General features: G+C 34.2%; 2 protein-coding genes across 5 annotated transcripts in view; one reads left to right on the plus strand and one right to left on the minus strand.

Annotated features, from left to right (window-relative positions):
- The window catches only part of LOC147075008 (uncharacterized), a 38,553-nt gene extending 23,988 nt beyond the window's left edge, over nt 1-14,565 (plus strand). The window contains exons 2-6 of one of the 4 annotated variants that reach the window (XM_085943184.1): nt 575-671; nt 1,269-1,352; nt 2,238-2,341; nt 9,591-10,454; nt 12,005-13,514. In XM_085943184.1, the coding sequence (XP_085799310.1) occupies nt 2,315-2,341; nt 9,591-10,454; nt 12,005-12,295 (1,182 nt within the window). In that variant the 5' untranslated portion in view covers nt 575-671; nt 1,269-1,352; nt 2,238-2,314 and the 3' untranslated portion in view covers nt 12,296-13,514. Of the gene's footprint in view, nt 1-574; nt 672-1,268; nt 1,353-2,237; nt 2,342-9,206; nt 9,457-9,590; nt 10,455-12,004 lie in introns of those variants that run through there. The other 3 variants (XM_085943185.1, XM_085943186.1, XM_085943187.1) reach the window with 3 other exon arrangements.
- Nucleotides 14,566-16,926: 2,361 nt separating this feature from the next.
- Nucleotides 16,927-23,469, minus strand: LOC147075009 (uncharacterized). The gene is made up of 3 exons (XM_085943188.1): nt 23,146-23,469; nt 20,955-21,728; nt 16,927-19,686 (listed from the first exon to the last, which is right to left on the minus strand). Exons 1-3 carry the CDS (start codon nt 23,323-23,325, stop codon nt 19,390-19,392), a joined length of 1,251 nt encoding a protein of 416 aa, XP_085799314.1. The 5' UTR covers nt 23,326-23,469; the 3' UTR covers nt 16,927-19,389.
- Between the last annotated feature and the right edge of the window lie 81 nt (nt 23,470-23,550).

Here is a 23,550-nt window from a genome sequence, read left to right on the forward strand (position 1 = left end):
TAATTTTAGCTATTTCGATTTACTGCCGCCCCCAAGCGATGCTCAATCTGCTTACCCCCACGGGACGTCACTGCAACAAATGTACAGCCCCTTTCAAAGCATGTACCTACCTAGAAAAGGTTTGGTTGACTATTTCTGTAGTGAGCCGAAATTCTCAGAAATCAGAGACCCAAGGTACCTACCTACCTACAAGCCAGGTACATAATTATGCCAGAGGGTGTTTAGTCATTTTTCAGTGACAGAATTTGTAGGTAATATTTTTAATTCTTGCCTAGAGTTGACCTGCTCTCAGTTCTCTCCAAAAAGGTTAAGATTCATTCGGTTTTTGTCTCTCGGGACGTCTCACGTCAGCCGCACCCGCCGGCGTCTCCGCCATTTTTTTTTTTTTAATATTTTTTTTTAATATTTTCTACTTTCAATAAGCATGTCCCCGAAAGAAGAAGCCAGCAGATGACATCGCCATGACCTTTACTTCATCAGGGGGGGGGGTCCAGCTTATTTATTCTCTCAAAGAAATCACGCAATCCTTCTGCGATTGTTACAATAAAGTAAATATGTTTTTTCTTTTTTAAAGGCACACCCAAAATATACGTATAACTATGAAGTAAAAGATAGTCATACAGGAGATGTGAAGTCACAACAAGAAGTCAGAGATATTGATGTTGTCGAGGGTAAAAACCTTTTCTTATTTTCTAGACATAAAATAAACGTTCTTATATTTTTCAATAGATCGACTCTCCGAAACACCTGAGACTAAACAGCTAGACAATTATAATAATACACTACTTCTGCCCCAAGACTGATCATAATAATATAAACTTGCATTGGCATAACATGAAATTAACAGCCTTTTTTAGAATGATCGGTAGACAGTCAAACGTTAAACCATGGTATCCATTTCATTCAAATACACTACATGTACCTAATTAATACACAATATTACCTGTGTAAAACAATGTGTTTCTAATAATAATTGATAGTTAAAGCGCGACCCGAGAACTACAGAGTTCTAAGTGAACAACTCCAGCAAAAAAGTTATGGGCTGTTGAAGTTTTGAACGCTTGTATTTTGTTAATTGTGAATGTTTTCAATTATTTTTTTGATTGAATATATCAATTATGGTACTGATATGTTGTACCTATCAATAAAACTACGTTAAAACTAGTTTTTAATGGTTAATTTTATATATCATAAATTCAGTTAGAACATTGTCCACCTGAAACTCAAACAAATCGCCTTTACTACAAGGTTCTAACTGAAATTTGCAGTGACGTCCCGTGGGGGTAGGCAGATTGAGCGTCGCTTGGGGGCGGCAGATACTCGAAGGGCGGCAAATCGAGGAGAATCATTTGGTATTATATAGAAATAGCTACCTAAACTTAGTTATATTATAACCAGAGCTTTGGAGATGTTTTGTTCCGGATGTTTTTTTTTTATTATTATCCAGTCGGTACTCGCAGCGATTTTAGTATGATGTCACCATGCTCCGCTAGAGATTTTTTTATTTTATTTTTGACTGCTCGGTTTCGTATACAAATGCTAATAAACTTGGCGCCTATACACATTATGAATATTTTTATAAATGTAAAACATCACAAACGAATAATAAATCAGTCATAATAATATAATGTCATTTACTCAGATTAAAGAGTTCCTTTCATAAAAGTGGTAGGTATACTGCGCAAAAGTTAATAATTATGTCGCGCCATAGTTATTAAAAGAAAATAATATTATAGGTATATTATATCAACGTTGGTAACGAAACAAGGAGAATTTATGGTAGAGATTTATACATACCGTATTTTTTAATTTGACCAAATATTTTTGCCAGTCATTCGCGAGATTTAAAAGTTGCCGGATGTACCTATTGCAAATAGATACCTATTCATAATGATTATTAATCCTTATTGACATTTGACATAATCAATTAGTATTCGTGCATATAATAGGTATTTACGTTAAGTACCAGCTAATTGTAATAAAAATGTACACTAGTAGGTATCTACCTAGATTATATCATATTTATCGTGCTGTGAATACAATAATACTGTGCAATACCTTCTTTTAAGTCGTTTTTTTTGTAAACATATTTTTTGCTGATAATAGTGTGGATTTGTAGTTTATTTCAATCATCAACGGTTGAATGTTGAGACTATTAATTAATAGTGTATTTATGATTAAATTTAGGTTTATATTAAAAAAATAATGAGGAAAATTATTTTGTTTACACGTTGTAGGGTACAATAATAGCATAGAAAAAATGGTGTGAAAATAATACATCTGCGTAGGTATTACTAATAATGATATCAACCAAATGGCATCTCAGACTCTGGTGATTTGGGTAAGTGTCTTAACTAATATTATATTTATCCGCTTATTTATTTATTGATATCTACATTTAATTTTGTATGTTTCAGCTTAGTGGTAGGTGTATATTTTATTAGTAATGTATCCAAACCATGGCCCCCACAAGGGGGGGGGGGCTGACAGGGCTCTAACCTGGGGCTCGGGCTCGATAAGTGAGATAAACACTTATCACAAATTCGCTCTAATAGCAAAAAATTCGCCTGCGGCGCAAGTTTCCTTCAATAATGATATTATTTAAAATTATGTGGTTACACAATACAATTTATAATTGTGTAGCGATACTCAAAAACTCCACAATTCAAGTGTATGTATTAAAATATACAAAAAAACACTAAATATACACATCAATTTTAACGCGTACACCATTTGGAAAACATTACTGTAGAGCGTCACACTACTTTTATCCTTAGCGATAGGTAGGGGGGGCAAAGCAACATGGGGCCCGCTTCAGGATGAGGGGGCCATGCTTCATACAACACATTTCTTAGATATTGGAGTAATGAAAGGATGATTAAAAAAATGGGGCGGCATTTTGACGCTGCCTAGGGGCGGCATTTTGCCTAGGGACGTCACTGAGATTGAGCGTCGCTTGGGGGCGGCAGTTACTCGAAGGGCGGCAAATCGAGGAGAATCATTCGGTATATATAGAAATAGCTACCTACCTAAACTTAGTACCTAGTAACGGAATTTTGTCGGATTCGCGACGTCTAGTTTACTTCCGTTGCCCTTGGAAGTCCACGTCCTTGGTGACCAGCAATGACACGCGTAGATTTTTGAATTTGGTACATAGATACATACTTGCCTAATTTAAAATTTATCCAAATATTTTTCCCGGTCATTCGCGAGTTCTGGAAGTTGCCATGTGTATTTCAATTAATATTTGAAAAATTTAATTAAATTAATAAATGAAATTAGATTTAGTAGATATGCAGTACTTATAATATATTTTGTCGGTAATGTATCTATACAACACATTTCATAAATATTTTAGTCATGAAAGAATGATGAAAAATACTGCATAAAAAATGGGGCGACATTTTGGCGCTGCCTAGGGGCGGCATTTTGTCTAGGGACGTCACTGGAAATTTGTATGGAAACCCTGGTAATTCAGGACGCATAGTTTCACTTTTCATGTTAAAATAAATAAAGTTCTTGAAAGTTATCTAATATAATATTTTTTTCCGGAGAAAATGTATGGAAATTGTTGGGAAAATGGGAAATTCGGAAAAACTATTTTTTTGTTATTTTTGTTTAATACCATTTTTAAATGAAAATTATGTTGAAAATATAATTTAAAAATACAAAACTATTGTTGATGCAACAAGCCCAATGTTTATTGTTCAATTTCAACTGGCTCGTTGTCTTCACATCAGATACATTTATTGTAATTGTGTATACAAGATTGTTGTTACTAATGGCTGAGTGAATGTTGTGTAAAAATTCTTTTATTAAATTATTCGCCTCAGTTTTAGAATAAACTTCAAGCCACCAAGAGGCATATCTTTCAGATCCATCATAACATCATAACATCATAATAATATTGTATAATTAATATACTAAATCTCTATAGTGTGGGAATTCTCAGGAATAGGGATTTTAGAATACAACATAACCATTTTTTCACCTCATCTACTGAGATTTGAAACATCTCAAATATTTATATCACTTTCAGGAAGAGTTTTAAGCCTGAAACATTAAATCAATGAATGAAATAGCCTTAAAATACTCTCAATATTTTAAAAAAAATAACGATAATTTAACCTTACTTACGTTTCATAATATTATAATTCATCTATTAGTGAGTTCACAATTTACTGTTGATATCAAATATCACGAAACCTTTTTTTTTGAGGTTATGTATTTCGAAGTTATAGTAGTTTATTTAAATACTCGTGGTTTCTAGTTAAATACACTGCATGGAGTCCTAATAATAAATTTAAAATACAAAACAACAACATTTTACTCTTCATATTGCAATTAAAACCATTTTAACAACTTTAAATGTATTCACAACCACGAAATGTCAAAGCACATATAACTTTGTAGAACGACGGATCTTTTTAGATTATGGTAGAACTCTGTAGTACCACAGATATTCTGTAAAGTGCACATAGAACTCGGTAGTATTGGGGTTTAATGAAAAAATATAAGAAATATCGACCTCATATTTATACAATATGTAGATAATGTGACTTGGAAGACTGCCTCATTATTACTTTAGTTTGGCCAAAAATCGACACTTAGAACCTTGTAGTTCTCGGGTCGCGAAAGGTTAATGTCATTAAATAGATACAATAGGTATTGCTTCAAAAAAAAATGTATTCAAACTTCTTTTTGTCCCTGTGTTTTTTTATTACAAAATAAACTCCCTCCAAACGTTTTAACATTAGGTATTATAATTTCGAGAATAATTGAAGTCCACCTAACTAGTAACTGTCCTTGTGCCAAGTTTAGTGTCAATACGCTATACTAATTTGGCTATTTTCTTTTCTGGTCAGTACTCTTTGGTAGAGCCAGATGATTCAGTTCGTGTCGTAGATTACACCGTTGATGATGGCCATGGCTTCAACGCCGTCGTCAAGAAGAGTGGCCCAACAATCCATACCGTGCCACATAGACACTATGGACGTTATTAAAATAAATCATTAATATACCTACTTACCGACAATAAGTGCAAACTGACATTGACGATGATGATCGAATGTTTGATATTTGTAAATAATTATTATATAAATTCATCTAGCTAATAACTATTTCTGTAAATTATGTATGAAAGCATATTATAAATAAATACATCGATACGATATTATTTAAAAAAGCTTTTTTGTTTTGCTTACAATGTAAAATGGGTAAAGCCATCGTAATTAACCGAATTTTATGATTTGCCGATTTATTAATCGACCATTTTTTAAACCTCTTTAATCTGGACATTCATTGCCTTTTACCATCAGAGGAGGATAGCTCGGGGGCTGTAATACTAAAAGATAAATGGATATACCAATACTCTGGAGACATGTGCAATGTTTACAAATCCTCTTTCTATTATTTGTCCCCATCTAAATATTAAAGGATTTATTTGCTTGTAACCGTTTATATAATATGATCGCCTTGCAGAAATAATAAAATTAAGAAAATTATGAAAATACTCACTTACACATTTGACACTACCTACAGTTAGGGGCGGCCATTTGAGCTTTGGTATAGGCAGTTCATTGGTTATGTATGTCAGTACTTACGTGTGTAATCTGTAATGTATATCTCCGGACCGTAGCGTGTCATCATGTTAGTGGTCCTTTGAGATTGTACAATAATTATTATATGTTTCAAGGCTTCTGCCATCCAAAAAGGTCGAAAATTACCGACCTAAATCAAATGACACCACAGTGTCAATTATTTGCCTAAAAAGTTAATTATTGATCTACAACAGGAACAAACTTTTAATGAAATGGCAGAGATTGTGATACTTACTTAGATCACTTTAATAAGAGAAAATACAAGGAAACGTTGCTGTTTATTTAAATGAAGACGTCGGTACGTAATTATATCCAGAGTAACATTCTTATTTTTCCACAACTCTTGGGCACTTTAATACCCGCTAATACAATTTTTTAAATACAACAAAAGCATCGTAAAACAGAAGTAAACATCCAAAACATACATTTTTTTTAAATATACACAGTCAATTTTAAAAACCACACAAAACAGTTTTGACAAAATGTCAAATATATCAGGGGCGAAGAATGTTTTCAAAAGAATGAATCCAGGACAGTAGCGACCGTAGCTTTCTCCATGACTTGGCATTCCGTGTCATGTAAAATTGGTGGGAAAATCATTTGACACTCATTTGCGCCATCCATCTGAAGAAAATTCTGCCTCACATTCTTCAGCCTGTAAAAATACTACGAATTTTCCCATGGCATCTTCTTCAAGCGTGAAGCCAAAAATTAGAGTGCTCGGCACAGTCAAACTCGGAGACTTTCAGCACCACACTTCAAATGGAATTTGACAAATACCTACGTCTAGTCTCTGTCTCTTCCTTGACGTTTAAGTCCTGGAATCAAAAGGATAATATAATATTGATGTTTATTACAGACCAATAAGCTTTTGCAACGTGGAAAAATGACACGAGAAGAAAAATCATTTTAAAAAACAAAAGAAAATATGATTTGAAAAAAGAAGCTATCCTTTGAGCAGTATTGCCAAATTTTAAACTGTCATAAATACAATATCAATGTATTTTCACTAACATAATAATATCTGTAGTGTACCTCAGAGGCAGACGGATGCAACTCCATTTTTGGGGAAAATGATTTTTTTAAAGAATCGTCATGCTAAAGGCTTTATTTATTGGAGGGAGAGAGATGAAAGTCCTAGTCCAAGATATGCATAGAATAAAGATGCAAGTGCCATACCTACCTTAGAGGCAGAAGGATGCAAATCCAATAATTCACTAAGATAAAATTCTCTCAAACCGTCTGCAATATGTACTAGACGAGAACCAGCCAGGAGAACGAGCTTTAGAGGAGAATACAGCACTATGGACCATATCCAAGTCATCAGAGAAATCAGAGCGGTAACAGGAATACAAACTGCCGCTATCCATAGGTTTTATAGACTATGAGAAAGGGTTCGATTCTATAAAGAAATTTTCAATACTCGATGCACTCAGAAATCAAGGAATACCCGGGCGCTATATAAATATGTTAAATAATATATACAGTAGCGCAACAACGTCTCCATAAACCATCGCGCATTTCCTATCAGCAAAGGAGTCCGACAAGGTGATACAATCTCACCTAAACTATTTACAGCTACACTTGAAGACTTATTTAGAGAACTTGACTGGAATGACGCGGGCCCCCATAAATGGAGAATACGTGAGTCATCTGCGCTTTCCCGATGACAAAAAATAGTAGTTTGCAAGACTTCCAAAGCAGAATGCTCGCTGGAATAAGCAACAAAGTAGGCTTGAAAATAAATGTGTCAAAGAAGAAAGTCATGTTCAACTGCTTTGCGGGCCAAAGAGAGATCCTCATCAATGGCATTCAGCTCGAACAGGTGAAAAACTACATCTATCTGGCACAACAAGTGTCTATAGATTGATGTATATTTGATGAAATTGTTCGCAGAGTAAAGCTAGGCTGGAGTGCTTTTGGCCGCCTGAATAATTTCTTCAAAAATGACATTCCACTGTGCCTAAAGTGCAAAGTGTTTAACCAGTGTGTACTTTCCGTAATCACATGCGTGTGAAACATGGACCCTAAGTAAAAGAGAGTTCCAGAAACTTAGAGTAGCACAACGTGGAATGGAAAGGTGCATGCTGGGCATAACGCAAACGGACAAAAAGAAGAATGAGTGGATATGGAAACAGACAAGGATTAATGATGTGATGAATTTGCTAAAAACCTCAAATGGAAATGGGCTAGAACAAGGCTCGAAGAAAGGACAATCGTTGGACAAATTTAGTCATCCAGTGGTATATCCAAGAGGTATAAAAACATCCGCAAGGTAGACCTAGAGACCGCTGGATCGATGAAATGATAAAGTTCTGCGGAAAAACTTGGCAACGCAACGCACAGGGACGAGAGAAGTGGAATCAACTTGAAGATTAGCGAGGCCTTCATAATACATAATTTGCTTTGTTATATTTGTACCTATAAATTTTTTTAACTTATAATTTGTTTTATTTTGGCTAGGTAAATAAGATACAAATCCACATTTAACAAAATATCTTTAGAGGCAGAAGGATGCAAATCCACACTACGTTTTTTATTTTATTTTTTTTAGATATAAAATTGTATTATATTTATTCCTTTCTTATATATTCCAGAAGTACTTTAATTGAATAAGAATAAAAAAATAATGATCATTATATGTATATTTTCTTAGAATTTATTATTCGTTTAAAATAAAAATTGTTTTTTGGCTCTCCTGAACAATTGGGTATTTGGCATTTGCATCCGTCTGCCTCTGAGGTACAGATATATCAATTGGAAAGACAATTGACGCATTTCAGCCATTTTGTTGAAGGGTTTACTGATCTAAATCTATGGTATTGAAAATACTTACATTGTTTTTTACCATTTACATTCAAAAATCGGCGCTCTTTTTTCACGGGAATATAAGGCTAATTTGCTGTATACCGTATACATCTTGTTAAAAACTAATTATATATAATTTTAGTAAGAATTAAAACAATACCTATTATTAGTTTGAACTAATATCAAGTAGGTAATTAGTTTGTAGAGGGTGAAAATATTCCTTTACTTTAAACATGATAAGGGAGTAATATTTTTTGTACTGGCAGCCCAATTGACTACTGTCACTTGCGTATTGTTATCTATGGTTACTTGTCAGCAGTGTTGCCAACCGTACTATAATTATAGTATTTGTACTATAATTTTGGTCCGCGTACTATGTACGATTTAAAATAGGTATAGTACGCCCAAAATATTAATAAATTATAATAATTTTGAATATCGTACTATAATTTAATAAAAATGTACTATAATTTCGCATTTGCCATTTCGCAATCGAGTGGTCTTCGAAAATTTGGAAATCTGCGGCCCGCGGCGAAATATTTTTCCAAAAAAAAACGAGCCGACTATGAAAAATTGGGAACCTGTGGCCCGCGGCGAAATATATCTCCTAAAAAAAAACAAGCCGACTATGAAAAATTGGGAAAATTTTCATTTTCAACACATCTCAACGCGTACTATATTTTATCCCCAATTTGGAGGCTCTGTACTTAAGTCCCCTATAATTTTGGAGGCTCTGTACTATAATTCCACTTTCAAAATATGGCAGCACTGCTTGTCAGCGTTGATCATAGAATGATCATAGACTAATGTACTTTTAGTTGATAATCAAATTCTCGATCCTCATTCCTCAAAACAAAGTCTTTCAAGCTGTTAAAACAATATGTCGAATAAAAGTATAAAACATATCAGAGAAAGGAAAGACGTCGCTTTTAAAGTCACCTTCGAAACCTGTCGGCTTTGCCTAAAAAATGGTGCTAAAATCAAAATATTTACTAGTAGGAAATATGCACAAATCCCAGAAAAAATCATTAACTGTTTTCGATTAAAGGTTAGTTTATTTGTTATTAATACTACATAATATATTATAAAGAAGTAGTTTTTCCAGATATAAGTAAATATTTACACGTATTTGATTAAAGCTTTACAATTTTTGTAATTCAAGTTGCCATGATTTTTTTAAAGGTTTCACAGAACGATGGTTTACCAGATAAAATTTGCAAAGGCTGTGTTAGTCAAATATGCAAATCAGCGAAATTTAAAATACAATGTGAGAATTCAGATAGAATTCTCAGAAAAACATTGAATCTCATTAACGTCAATTTAGTTAAACTAAAAGAAGAATCTGAAAATTACGAATTGTCTCCTTTTGACACAAATTCAATTTGCGAACAAGAAAGTGTCATCAAAATTGAACTAAAGGATGAACTATGCGATCAAGATAACTCTTTAGAGAATTTAGAATCGTTCGCTTCTGACAACAGTAAAATCGAACCAAATGATTATTCTGAGTCTGATGTATTTAAAAATGGTGAAATGTGGGATGAAAACACAACAAATAATGAATTTTCTGATTCTTACTTCATGGATAATAATACTGTTATAACGGATAAAAGTTTGCCTAAAAAACGTAGAAAAATTGATGGAATACATGCTAAAACAAAAGTAAAAAAGTTGAATTTGGCCAAGGATAATAATTATGATGGTAAAGTTAAACAGAAAAGGGACAAAAGTAGTGCTAGTAATTTATGCCCGATTTGTGGAAAAATATTTACAAAAGCCAGTCTGCTCTCCAACCATCTCGAGAGGCACGGGACAGAGAAGAATTTTGTTTGTTCTGTATGTTCAAAAGCATTTGTTACGAAAAGTCAACTTCAGAAACATGTCACCTGCCATTTGCCAAACAGGGACTACACTTGCGAGACATGTGGAAAAACATTCAAGACAAGCAGTCATGCTAAAATGCACATCGAGACTGTTCACAAGAAACTGAAAGCGGTCACTTGTCAGCTTTGTCAAAAGGAATTTATTTGTATGAGGAATCTAAAGGTCAGTAATTTTATCAAACAGTCACAATATTATTATTTTTGACTCTCGATTTGTCGGTAGGTATATATTTATAATCTACACAATTTTCATAATATTTTTACTTTAATATTTTCACTCAGTGACGTCCCATGGGGGTAGGCAGGTCATGCGTTCCATAGGGGCGGCACAATATAATGGTCGGTGAATGTATGAACGAATATCACTATTAAATTCCATGAAGCAGACAAAGCAGTCGACGCAGAGACAAAGCAGAAAGACACTTAGTTTAAAAAATAATCGAAGATAATAATAAAAATCCTGAGAATATAACTATTTTTGTAATATAATATATTCTAGTGCCTCAATCCTGCCTGCGCCACCGACCTCCACAAACTTCAGACTATTGCTGTTTGAGAGTAGGTTTCGTGTAATTAATAAATTTCATATCTATAGAAACAGTGAGAGAAATAATAAGCAATTAAAAAGTCATGTCCAATCCTAAGAAGATAATATGGGCTCCACAGGGAGGTTTTATGGATGGATGTTAGCTATTTGCTCTCTTGGTCCAAACACACATTAAAAAATAACATGTTTTTGAACGACTCACAGAAACATAGAAGTTTCCATACAAAGTTGTTCAAAACTCAATCTTCTTTTGGCTTTCTGGAAAAGTAGTGATTTTAGATATATCGCCCTTTTCCATTCATTGCATTACGAACTGAAAATGATTTTTTTTTTTTTATTCTGCACGGCTAATCCTTCACTTTGTTTACAATTTCCCAGTAAATCGAAAGTCAACTGTAACTGCTATTGTCGTCACGCTCCAGTTACAGAGCATGAGCCATTTTTTCGGCCAAGCACCTGCGCCCGTTGCCATATTAGAGCTGCAGATACGGATCACTTGTAGCATCGATGCTGTAGATGGCTCTCGTAGTCCAATGCACTAGTTTTTCTTCCGGGGGCTTCAGAGATCATAATACATTTATGTGATTCTACTATGATAGAGCCCATGGCCCCAACATCCTGAAGCGGGCCCCCAGGCCAGAATCTTTGGCGGCCTCCCCCTACCTGTCGGTAAGGTTAAATGCAGTGACACTCACAGTAGATGTGCGTTTATCTCATTTATCTGGTCAACCCAACATGCCGTGCCCCCCCTTGAACTCAGGCCCCAAGGCTAGAGCCTTGTTAGCACTGAGCCTTATGGGAATGTTTTAGTGTTAAAAAGAATATATATTACCACCCACGATGGCCGTGTGGCTTAAGCATTGGCCTATAGCATCGTGGGTCTCAGGTTCGAATCCAGGGTCTGGCAAATACACATATTGTTTTTCAATTTGTGTTTGAGTCAGTATGGACCTAATAGGTTGAGCAAGTGGCTGACATCCATATCTCATAAAAACAAAATCTGTTAATACAAACCTCCACACTGTGGAGGCCCATATGATCTTATTAGGATTGGACATGGTCGGAATATACATATTTTGTATTAGATCAGCACGTACAGTTTAGATGTTTTTAAATGATATTTTCATGTATATCTTAAAATGCTGTAAGCAAATTTTACTTTTCAGATGCACATGAAAATACACACTGGAGAAAGAGAACATCAGTGTGAATTCTGCGCTCGGAAATTTACTTTCAAAATAAGCCTCACATTGCACCGCAGGATACATACAGGCGAGAAACCATATGCCTGCAGATTCTGTGAAAGCAAGTTCGCCGTCTCCAAGACCCTCAAAGAGCATGAGCGACTTCACACTGGTGAAACGCCTTACCTCTGTCCCGTTTGCAACAGAGGCTTCATGCAGAAATCGAATATGAAAAGTCACTTTAGGAATAATCATAAAAACTTCACATTATAATAAAATCAGCTATAATTTGTGATTATGGTATTCATCTTTTTATCAAAGTGAGATTTTCTTTTTGGTATCTTCAGGTTATACTATACCTACCAGTAGCGGAGGGTGGAGGTAGGCTTTTAGGATCCGACATAAATAGTGCACACTAAACTTTGTCAGTCATACATATTTGTTTTCATTGAACTAAAATGACAAATTGCAGATAGTGTTGTGGCTGTCATTGAATTCCACTAACCCAGAATACTATAGTTAGTTTCAAAAATCAATTAAACGTTCTATAAACCAAACCATAATAGTTTTGGTATGCTATGGGGATCCGACAAAAACAGTGCCCAATTTTTCAGTCATACTTATTTGTTTTCGTTGAATTAAAAATACAAATTACAGATGGACTTGGTTAGTTTTTTACAATTCATTAAACCCTGCCTAACCAAATCATAATACGAGGGTTGTCCAAGAATTAAAGACCTTTATTATTTTAAAAATCAGGAAATTTTTATTTTTACAAAAAAAGCATAAGACATTTTAGGTGCATATCCCCACTATTTTTTGACGTAGTCCCCGTTACTTTCGATGCACTTGGTGAGACATGGCACTAGGTCCTTGATTCCCTTGTGTGGCGCTGCGGGATTCGACAGCGGAGCGTCCATCTCAATGCAAATGCAAAGTTCACATTAAAGCAGCTACCAAGCTGGCTCACCACTCGTTCTGGAGAGAAAGGTCTGCGCTACACGCCAGTGCTGCCATCTTTTGAAAAATAACATCCGCGTTACCGAAAATCAATAACGGTCTTTAATTCTTGGACAACCATCCTAGATGATATTTTATAGATAGAAGAATATATTTGGACAATTATCTATTATGGCTTGCTTAGAATTTAATTGAATTTTGAAAACTAACCAATGTTTTACGTAGGTATGACTGACAAAATTTATTGTGCATTATTTATGTCGGATCCAGCCTACCTCTCCACCCTTCGAACACTGGGCTGTGCATACCTATGTATCCAGATGACAAAGATTGCAGTACCTATGTTACTGTTTATATACTAAATTAACTCATGCTTTTACAAGAGAATATACCCTGGGCAATCATCCATACCTATTACTAAAAATTATAAAATTTATCAACCGAGATTTATCAATCAAGGTTTTAAGATTCAAAATAAATTATTATTATTTGATATGGTAAAATAGTAAGTTGTGCAATAAAGAAATGTTCAAACAATAGATCCTTTTTTATGTGGCTATCGATGTTCCTTTTAATTTTGTATTATTACAGAGGACATAAAATTAAGCGATCAGTTTAAATTACCTATTTTTTCAAAACATTTGCAAAACAAATTATTTTATAGAATATTTAATCAAGTGATTATATAAATAAGTCAATATGCAATTAAAAAAATTTTCCTTAAGAAGGTAGGCTTCAAATAATCGCCCAGTATGAAGTCTTCGCCACTGGTAACAAGTGATGTTTATAACGAGCAAATTCAGTCGGTCCCATCCTCCTCGTAATAACCATGTATTTGTATTAAAAAGAAAATACAGTCAAACTCGGTTATTACGATCACGGACATAGCGAGATCTCGGATGTAATGAGGAAACATTCGTTGACATTTTAATTTATGATTTTGTCCATATATTTATTCACTTTTATAACGAACTACATATCGGATATACCGAGCAAAAATATTGTCAAAAATTTTCTTTAAACTGTTAATGTGTCGATCGTTTAAAAACATTTTCGACCCTAAGCAATAAAATCTGACCGTAGACTGATGCCGCCGGGATCGTATTACGTTTATGACACTGTTAAGTGTACCTAATTGGTGTTTTCGCTGACAACATTGAAAAAGTATCCATGCATAATATGGTTGAAATTTCATGTAAAAATCCAAGCTGAAGTCAGAAGTCTGAACCAGCGTTCATTACAATAAACAACTTCTTTTGTAGTTTATGAATGCCATGCTTCTTTTGGGGAAAAATTCTAATTGTGTATTTTTGTGTTACGTGACCGCTCATTTAAAAATACCTATTTTCTGATATAACGAATAATGCTTATAACGAGCAAATTCAGTCGGTCCCATCTTCCTCGTAACAACCAAGTTTGACTGTAGCAATACTGTTATTGGTATTGTATCAATACTTTTTTGACATCCTTATAATTTTACAAAATATAGGCTTCATAAAATAAAGTGTACATATTATATGAGGTCGTCCACATGTGACGTCACACATTTTGGCTATTTTTAACCCTCCCCCACCCTAAATGTTAAAAAAAAAAATGTTTTTTTTTTATATTCATCCGTAAATCCCTCATCCCTTAATATAGTGTGTATTACACATTTTCTCTGATCCCCCCTCCCCCCTTCATCACATTATATCAAACTCCCCCCCTAGAGCGTGACGTCATACATGGACGGCTCCTGCCAGATTTATCATTAGGCCAAAGGCTCCTATACATAACCTACCTCCTGGTAGGTACACCCCCGGCACCTAGCAAATATATCAGAAAGTCATGAAATTCAAGAGAATGTGGAAAAGTAAAAAGAATGTGGAATTTCTGGAAAATGGGACCCCAGTTCAAAGTATGTACCTACCTTTCCAAATGTTAAAACTACTTTGGTTATTTTTCTCACTATACCTACCTTAAATTGGTCGTCAAGGGGAAAGGTAATTTTCTACACTATAACAAATAAAAAATTATTTATGCATTATCATTGGGCAACTTTGAATAAGCATGCAATTCTAATCTCAAAGTATTGACAAAGGTAAGTATCGTATTGAACGGAATCATATTGATACTAATGTATTTTCGGTCAGAGTATTGATACTTTTTGACATCACTATTCATATCCAGATAAAATTGCAGTACAGTTGTCATGTTATATTAACATGTGGAACCCCAATCTACCGTTCTCGCATAAATCGTTTTCCCGCATGGATCGTTAATTTTTCAAAGTCCCGCCAAACACCCATAAGAACAACGTTAAATAATCCCGCATTAACTGTTCCCCGATGTATCGTTTAAATATTATAGTCCGTCACAAGTCTTAAACATTATTTATATTATTTTGTTCCAATGTATTTACCGAGAAAATGTAGTACATATGGATTATGTTGGTAACCTGCATATATATCAACATCACTAAGTTGGTATTTCTGATTAACTAACTCAAGCAATGGATGCCACTTTTTGATATTCAGTTGTTTAGTTTGTGCAATTTTGAACTATAATAATGCCAGTGTATTATTGGCTGCTCATCTACTTATCGTGATATTATCTTTACATATGCCCTGCAAATTGGTAAATAAATCTCATAGTTATAGGAAGTTCTCTTCAAACGAATATGCAATGCGAAGTCACCTGTAGCTAACCTAATCAGTAGCCATGGGGTCCTTTTTTTGCTTCACTTTTATATTATGTACCTAAATGTGGAATAAAACACAAGTCCAACATCAAATATATTTATTTGATAAGAAATCAATCACCTTCAAAATTATCTACATATAAATCGATAATATGTACAGTTTTAAAACTAAGGACAAATATTGAGGTCGAATCATTAAATATATAAAAAAAAATGCATAAGATGAAAAGGCATTCATCATTTTGTCAATATGTATAATTATTATTAAAATGCATAAATAATCGTGTATAATTTATATAAATTTTGAGCAGGGTGGTCTCACAATCAATCTAAAATAAAAATGTATTTTAAAGTTATAAAGAATACTGAATTGGTACAGATTTTCGTTGTGTTATGTATGTTCCCACACATGTTGTGAATGGTTTACCGATGTTCCGCATATGTGTGTTTAGGATTTGAATTCTGTTCCCTCAAGCCAAACGCTGGCCAAACCAGAACAAAACAGTTAGCAACGATCAAGGATAGGTTCAAAGGTCGAATGTTTGAATTGGTTTCGAAAGACATTGGAGTATTGCCAACTAACGGTCAAAGTGACATTCGACAATATTAAAAGTTATCTTAGTGAGTTATGATATTGTGATATTATTTGAAATAAAAATGTTTAGTGTAAAACACTACCTAGGCATTCATAATTTATACTATTAATTATCTGACGTATTTTTCAAATTGATTTAGATTTGAACACGCATATAAGAAATGGTATCGAGTTAGTTTGCAATTTGATTGCAGGAATATTGTTATCTGAAACATGCGTTTTCGTAATAAACACGTTGCCATATTTGTAAAAATTATATAACGGACCAATACTTCAAACCAATGTGAGATTGCTATTTTAAATTTGAGATGGTAATTATTGTCGTAACTGTGATCAAATGAGATAAAAAGATTGCCAGAGCACTCCCAGCACATCATTTTTCTACACAAGCAAAATTCTTAGCATATTTTTTTCTTCAATATCGGATGCCATTTTCAAAACGCTAAGTTCAAGTAAAGTTCAAGAAAAACTTGAATATATTGAATATTATGCAATTAAAATAGTATGTATTTTAAATTTTTGTATTGATTAAATACCAACCACTGAATTTCTGTTTTCTATATTATTTAAAAACACAGAGATATAACGTTTTTTGTCTGAAGTTTCAACATTAAAATTTATGGTGTTGCCTTTCGGCAACAAACTATATTACTTAATCATTTTTTTTATGTGAATGTAAATCAATTTTAAAGATTGCAGTTTCTTACTATATTATTCTAATTGAACAAAATATTTTTATGTAATAAATGTATTAGGTGATTTAAGGATAAAAACTATAACTATTTTGAAAGCGCACTTTGTCCATTGCAAGATTTAAAATAAAATTTCATTCAAAAAAATGATATGAAATGAATATAGCCTGATGCAAAAATACAACACCACGCATTTAAAGGTTAAAATATAAAATAATAATTTGAAACCCTTTTTATCAGCGGGTGAGTAGTTATACTAGCTTGCTAAAGATTTTCACTAATTCAAGATACTAAGTTCTCGACAATGCAACATAGATCAATGGATATTTTAACGCATCAATAAATATATTTTTTCTATTTTGGATCAGTCGATTTCACGGAATCGAATAAAAATATCACAAGATTAAGTCAACACTGAAGTAAGGAGCAAAGAAGCAACCGAATCTATGACGATGATGTATATACGATGGGTTAATAATAATTGATTTACACTTTGTGGTAAACGCTGTTTTTGTGTTTCAAGCGTAAATGGTTAGTTCATTGTTTCGTGTTTTCAAATTTGAACCATGACGTGCCCATTTTTATTAGCTGATAACTTCTTTAAAACAATTTTTTTGTATGATTTTGGCAGGTTTTAGAGGTTATAGATCATTACATAATATTGTGTGCTAAGTAAAGTCAAAAATTTCAAGTTTTGAGTTATGTTCGCCAATATATTCATATATCGCTCTTCAGTGCCACAAAATTACAAGTCGAAATAATTATTAGTTGTCCTCGTAGGGCTGATATTTTTGTCACTTTTCTACAAGTCAGTTTAGGTGAGTCAAAACTTTGATCAGCCATTACTAAAACTACTAATTCCTAATTGTAGCACTATGGGAACTGAGCCATCGATCTGTGAGACATCAATTTTTGAAAATATAACTTATTCTCGAGAATGTAATCGTACACGTATTGATTCAATACGTAAAGATTTATTGAATGCCCTGTTTTCTGACATCCACCAAGTCAAGCTGGAATGTCACTATAACGGCACGGAGAGTTTTATGACTTGTCATCAAGTTTTGACTTGACTGTTTTTTCTTGAAGACCCGCTTCGATATGAGTGATGACAACAAATTTTGTCAGCAAGACCAAGCACCAAACTATTCTCTTTAAATAAACAAATATATCGGATACCTCAAATACTAAAGAACAAAAAAAATATTAAAATTATAGTCTGAGTATTACAATATTATCATAAACAGGCAAAGTATAATATATATTCACAGGTACAATATCACTCGAACTTAGCTGCTCTAATCTTGGGTAAGACTGCATTTAGACAATATGATCCTAACAGTGTAACATACCATTATGTATTACATATTTATGTTTGCTCACTGTTAACATCAGAGTATTTCAATGGGCATTTGTTATTTTATTTACTGGGTACTTGTCAATTAGCCTGGCACCACTCAATGCTAACCGGTTCAGTAACAATATGGATTCAATAGAGGTAGTTAAATTAGATATGTGGGTTTTGCTAAATATGGTGACAGAAGACGAGGAATTAATAGAATTAGTGTGGAAAATGGGACTAAATGAATGCGATGTCTTCGACACCGTATACAGATAGATTTGTTTTGGGTATTTTAGGTGAAAATTTCGTGAATAATATCGTGTATGACGACAATAACAATTTTGAATATTCCCGGTGTCCTATTGTGGTCATGTGTATTAAGGGACTGTGCCCTACCAATCGAAAAGATTTTAAAATATTCAAGTTAACACCACACTCCCATTTTCCTGTACAAAACTGCAAGATAGTAAAGCGCTGAAGATAGCTTCGAGCCAGCTGTGACCGGCCCACATGAGTCAGGTACATCGCTATCGACTGCCAGGTTATTTTGTGATATTTTTTGCATTATTTGCGCATCCATAAAAAACCTGTGTCTATCATTAAAAGGAGAAGAAAAATCAGGGGAAAAAAAAACATGGCGTATTATTAATAACGAGCTGAAAAGCCCACCGAGGATGTGCACTAACAATCTAACTGCTTGTTATGTAATTCATTAATTGTATCAGCACCCAAATATGTGACTTTTTCACCATTCAATGTTTTGTGGAACTAATTATTCAGAGTGTAATCCATTTTAAATGCAAATAACAGCAACACAATTTTAATTTGTTTTGTAACTGTACTGTTGTTGAGTTTTTACTACATATTATATTAACTAGAACACTGGATAGTAAGTAGACTTGTGTATATTCTTTGATTCACTGGGCTTAATGTATAATTACAGTTGACAGAAAAAAATTATTGAAAGTTTTCTTGTCGGTTTTATGACCACGAGCAGCTGTTGAATGTATTATACAGCGGTTAAAATTGCATTGAGCAGTACCGGCTTAATTAACGAGTACCATTAACTGTCTAAGTGTGGCCTTAGCCTTAGCACGTTTAGCTGACGTATTCTATTCCCTTGTGATTATTCCGGAAGTGGCTCTTCATGTTTGACTTCTGCTTGAACCCTTTGGAACAAACGGGACAGAGGTACGGGGTCTCCCCTGTATGCAGTCGTTCGTGCTCTTTAATGGTTTTCAGAGCTGCAAACCGGGCGGAACAGAACTTGCACGTGTAAGGCTTTTCGCCCGTGTGGCACCGGAGATGAACCATCAAGCTGCATTTGAAGGCGAACTTCTTCGTGCAGACGTCACATTCAAACTCTCTCTCACCTGTGTGGATTTTCATGTGCCCCTAGAAAATCAACACACGTATCATTATACTAATGAAAAATTAATTTTTCTCTAAAACTCCGAACTAGAAATGAGTTAATATCTATAGTGCTGTAATATAGCACTACCATGGCATCGAAAGGTATCGTAACATAAGTATTTGTATAAGTAGTATAAGTCACAAAGTATACTGTATCTCAAAAGGAAGCACCAAATCCTGATGGATGATCCACCAATGTTTTGGTCATATGACAATAATTGAAAATTTCATTAAGATAACTAATTATTCTTCATATTATAAAATTAATACTATTGACCGAGGATAATTATTGATATAATTTGAATTCAACTACTAATTGATGTTTTGTTGTATTTGTAGTTTTCTATTCCGTTTGGATAAATTTTTGAGAACTAAGTTTCGCCTTTCGGCATCTTCAGGCACTATGGGCATTCACCAATGGAAAATGCACACTGACACAGAATACAGTTAATTACCTACCTAATTTAAGATCATTATTTAGTAGTCTGTTTTCCAGTACTTACATTTTTACTACCTATTCACTGCTGACCAGTTAATTAGCACGGTACTGTTCGGTTATACGGAATACAGCGGAAAACACATTTTGAAAATAGCCGATAAACTGGATTATTTGTTAGTTTAACCTAACCAAACCTAAACTAACCCAAACTAACAAATAATCCAGTATATCGGGTATTTTTAAAATGTGTTTTCCGCTGTATTCCGTATAACCGAACAGTACCATTACCACAACTCGGTCAGTGCTCAAGACATGCCTGGCGTGTAGCAATTAGCATAATAATTAAATGTGGTAATTAACTGGTCAGCAGTGAATGTATTCTCATGGCCACACGTCAGGCGTGTTTTGAGCACTGGACGTATTAACTCATTTAGTGTTAACAACGCGACTGGCGCGTTTGCAGTAGTTGGTTATTAGATATAATAAGCTCACGATGGCCAAGCGGCTTACGCATTGGTTTATAATGTTGTGGGTCCCAGGTTCTAATTCTGGGTCTGGTAAATACACAATACAAATTTTTCAATCTGTTTGGAGTCAGAATATATACCTAATAGGTTGAGCAAATGGCTAACATCCATTTCTCATAAAAACAAAAATTTGTTAAAACAAACCTCCACCCTGTGGAGGCCCATATGATCCTATTAGAATCTGACATGTTCAAAAGAAAGAAATAAAGAATATTTTGACCTATTCTATCAATTTTGATGATCATGATGACCAGATGCGAAGAACATCTTATGACAATCATTACCTTGAGACTGTGTCCTGTAGCTAGCTTCTTGTTGCAGACCTTACAGTAGGCGACCTTAGCTCGTTGATGGACGGACAGTAAATGCTTCTTGGCACAACTCCGCGTACTGAACAACTTTCCGCACACCTCGCAAGGAAAATCTCTTATATTGAGGTGCGTTCTCTCGTGCTCCTTTAGTCTTCTCAATTCGCCAAAGGTTTTGGAGCACACGGAGCATGTGAAGATTTCTGTCATTGTGTGTTTCTTTATATGATAATTTAATGAAGTTCCCTTTGTGAAGAACTTTCCACAGAAAGGACACAGCCCGCCGCTTTTAGATATCGGTTCCTTTTTTACTTTAAGTATTGGTAGTTTTTTCTCGCGTTTAATTTTCAGAGGCATATCATCCGGACTGAGCTCATTTTTCAGAAGAGATTTTAATGACTTTTTTCGTTTTAAAAGACCGTCTTTTTTTCTTTTACTCGACTTATGTTTCTTTGAACTTTTGTGAGACTTTTTGATTTTAATATTTCCGAACTCGCTTCTCAGCGGGTTGATGTCATCTATATTCTCATCGTAGTCGGGATCCGCCAGATTATCTTTGTAGTCATCGTCTGATTCATATTCTAATTTAACAAGCGGCAATTCGAGATTCAATGACTTGTTGCACATTTTCAAGTTTTTCCGGAGTACTTGGTCGTTTTCTTTACAAACATTTCTGAAGCTAACGGCAATCTCCAGAGTGTTGATGCAGGGCATACATATGCGGTCTGGCAGGCCATCATTTTCTGATATCTAGAGCGATACAAATTGGTCAACGATTAATTGGTTTGTGGAGAATATCACATCAAATATTTTCTAACACATGTGATTTGAGGTATACTACCTACTTAATAAAAATAATTTTTAATTGCCTATTAACGTAGATATATAAATAATAACTTTATTATTTTATATTCTCCAAAGAAAATATACTTAATTTGCCAACGACATCTATTGTAATTTATAATAAATTGATCGTCGACCAGGTTAACAAGACGGCATGGAACAATTCCACTAAAACGAGCTATAACCTTGGTACCTACATTTTACAGATACAACACATACAAACAATAATTATACATGTATTGTAAAAATGACACACATTAAAACCTGAGGCTAAAGGTATATAAGCCTAACATGTCTTGTATATTACATTCATTATTTTTTCACAATGGATTCAATCCGAAATGATCGATTTGATAAAACGCTGAACTACCGAGACAGTAGAATTTTCTAAACCAAGTTCGAAGCACGATTGAGCATTACTGTTATAATATGTATTTTAGTGCTTGCTGTCTTTTTTCGTGAAATATTATACAAATGTAATAAGTACAGTAGGTGCTCGGTAATCCGGTACGTCCAATAGTCCGCTACGTCCAATAGTCCGGCACGTCCAATAGTCCGGCATTTTGCAACTCAGCTCTCCTGCTCTAATCCGGCAGGTTACACATTAAACTGCCGGATTAAAGAGAAAGGAGACGTTATGTTTACATAAACTAATAAAGATTTTTACTGTGCAAATCTGTGATAGAATTATTTCCTATAGAGATCCAATAATCCGGAATTTTCGACAATCCGGCATAGGTGAAAAAATATGGGTGCCGGATTACTGAGCGCCTACTGTATATAATATTTTTTGTTCAGTAAAATACTGAAGATGAACAAAATTCAAGTCCTATAAGTATGGCTGTCCTGGGACCTTTTTTCAGTTAACTACCTTCAACAGGCACCCTTCGCCACTGCTCTGTATTAGCTACAGTAGGTATGCATACAATCTGACTTCACGTGGAATGACAATTATACAATAACCAAATTTAACATCTAATCTTTGGTTATTTACATAAGGACACATGGAGTAAGATTGAACTCTAGAAGGCAATTCTCTCTGATATCATAATGGCTAAGTAATTAATTATATTTTAATAGTTTCTTCAACAGTAAGTACTTGTGGGTATTGAAAAATGTGTCCCAGAGCCGGCCAGATGATAAATTCATAGCAAAGTTTGGTATTAATTTAATACAGCTGGATAATAAAATTGCCATCACGTATTTATGAAAATGCAGTGTGGCAGGCATCGATCATTCGTAATTATCTATGACAACTAACTGATATCTCAAAGCATTACCCCTGTTTAATACATCAGATTAGATATGAAAGCATATCTCTTACTTCTAATGAGCAGCAGTCCTGTATTTTCGGTACAATCAAAGATTCTTTCTCGAAAATATTGAAATTCGCCCCATCTCCGAGGCATAACCTGCAAAGCTTTCCGCAATCAGCCAACGTATCAATTAAATAATTCTTGTTTTCTACAGTCTCTAGCATTTTTGGTTGAATATCGAACGGCATTTTGATGAACAATACTTATGTATCAAAATGGTTTCATGAAATCGTCAACAAATTACAATATTGTTGAATGTTGTTAGTGTTAGTACTACGCTTGACAGGTCAACCACATTTGTGGTGTTGCCAGTTGCCATCACTTTGTCACTGACACCGATTGCGGCTAAAATAATAATTCCATTTACGAAAACTTATCGATCCTAAAAATAATATTCCTTCGTATTTTGTCGA

The sequence above is a fragment of the Rhyacophila brunnea genome, unplaced genomic scaffold (genome assembly GCF_057557595.1).
Source record: "Rhyacophila brunnea isolate RB1 unplaced genomic scaffold, BYU_Rbru_1.0 scaffold_15, whole genome shotgun sequence".
Lineage (NCBI taxonomy): Eukaryota > Metazoa > Arthropoda > Insecta > Trichoptera > Rhyacophilidae > Rhyacophila > Rhyacophila brunnea.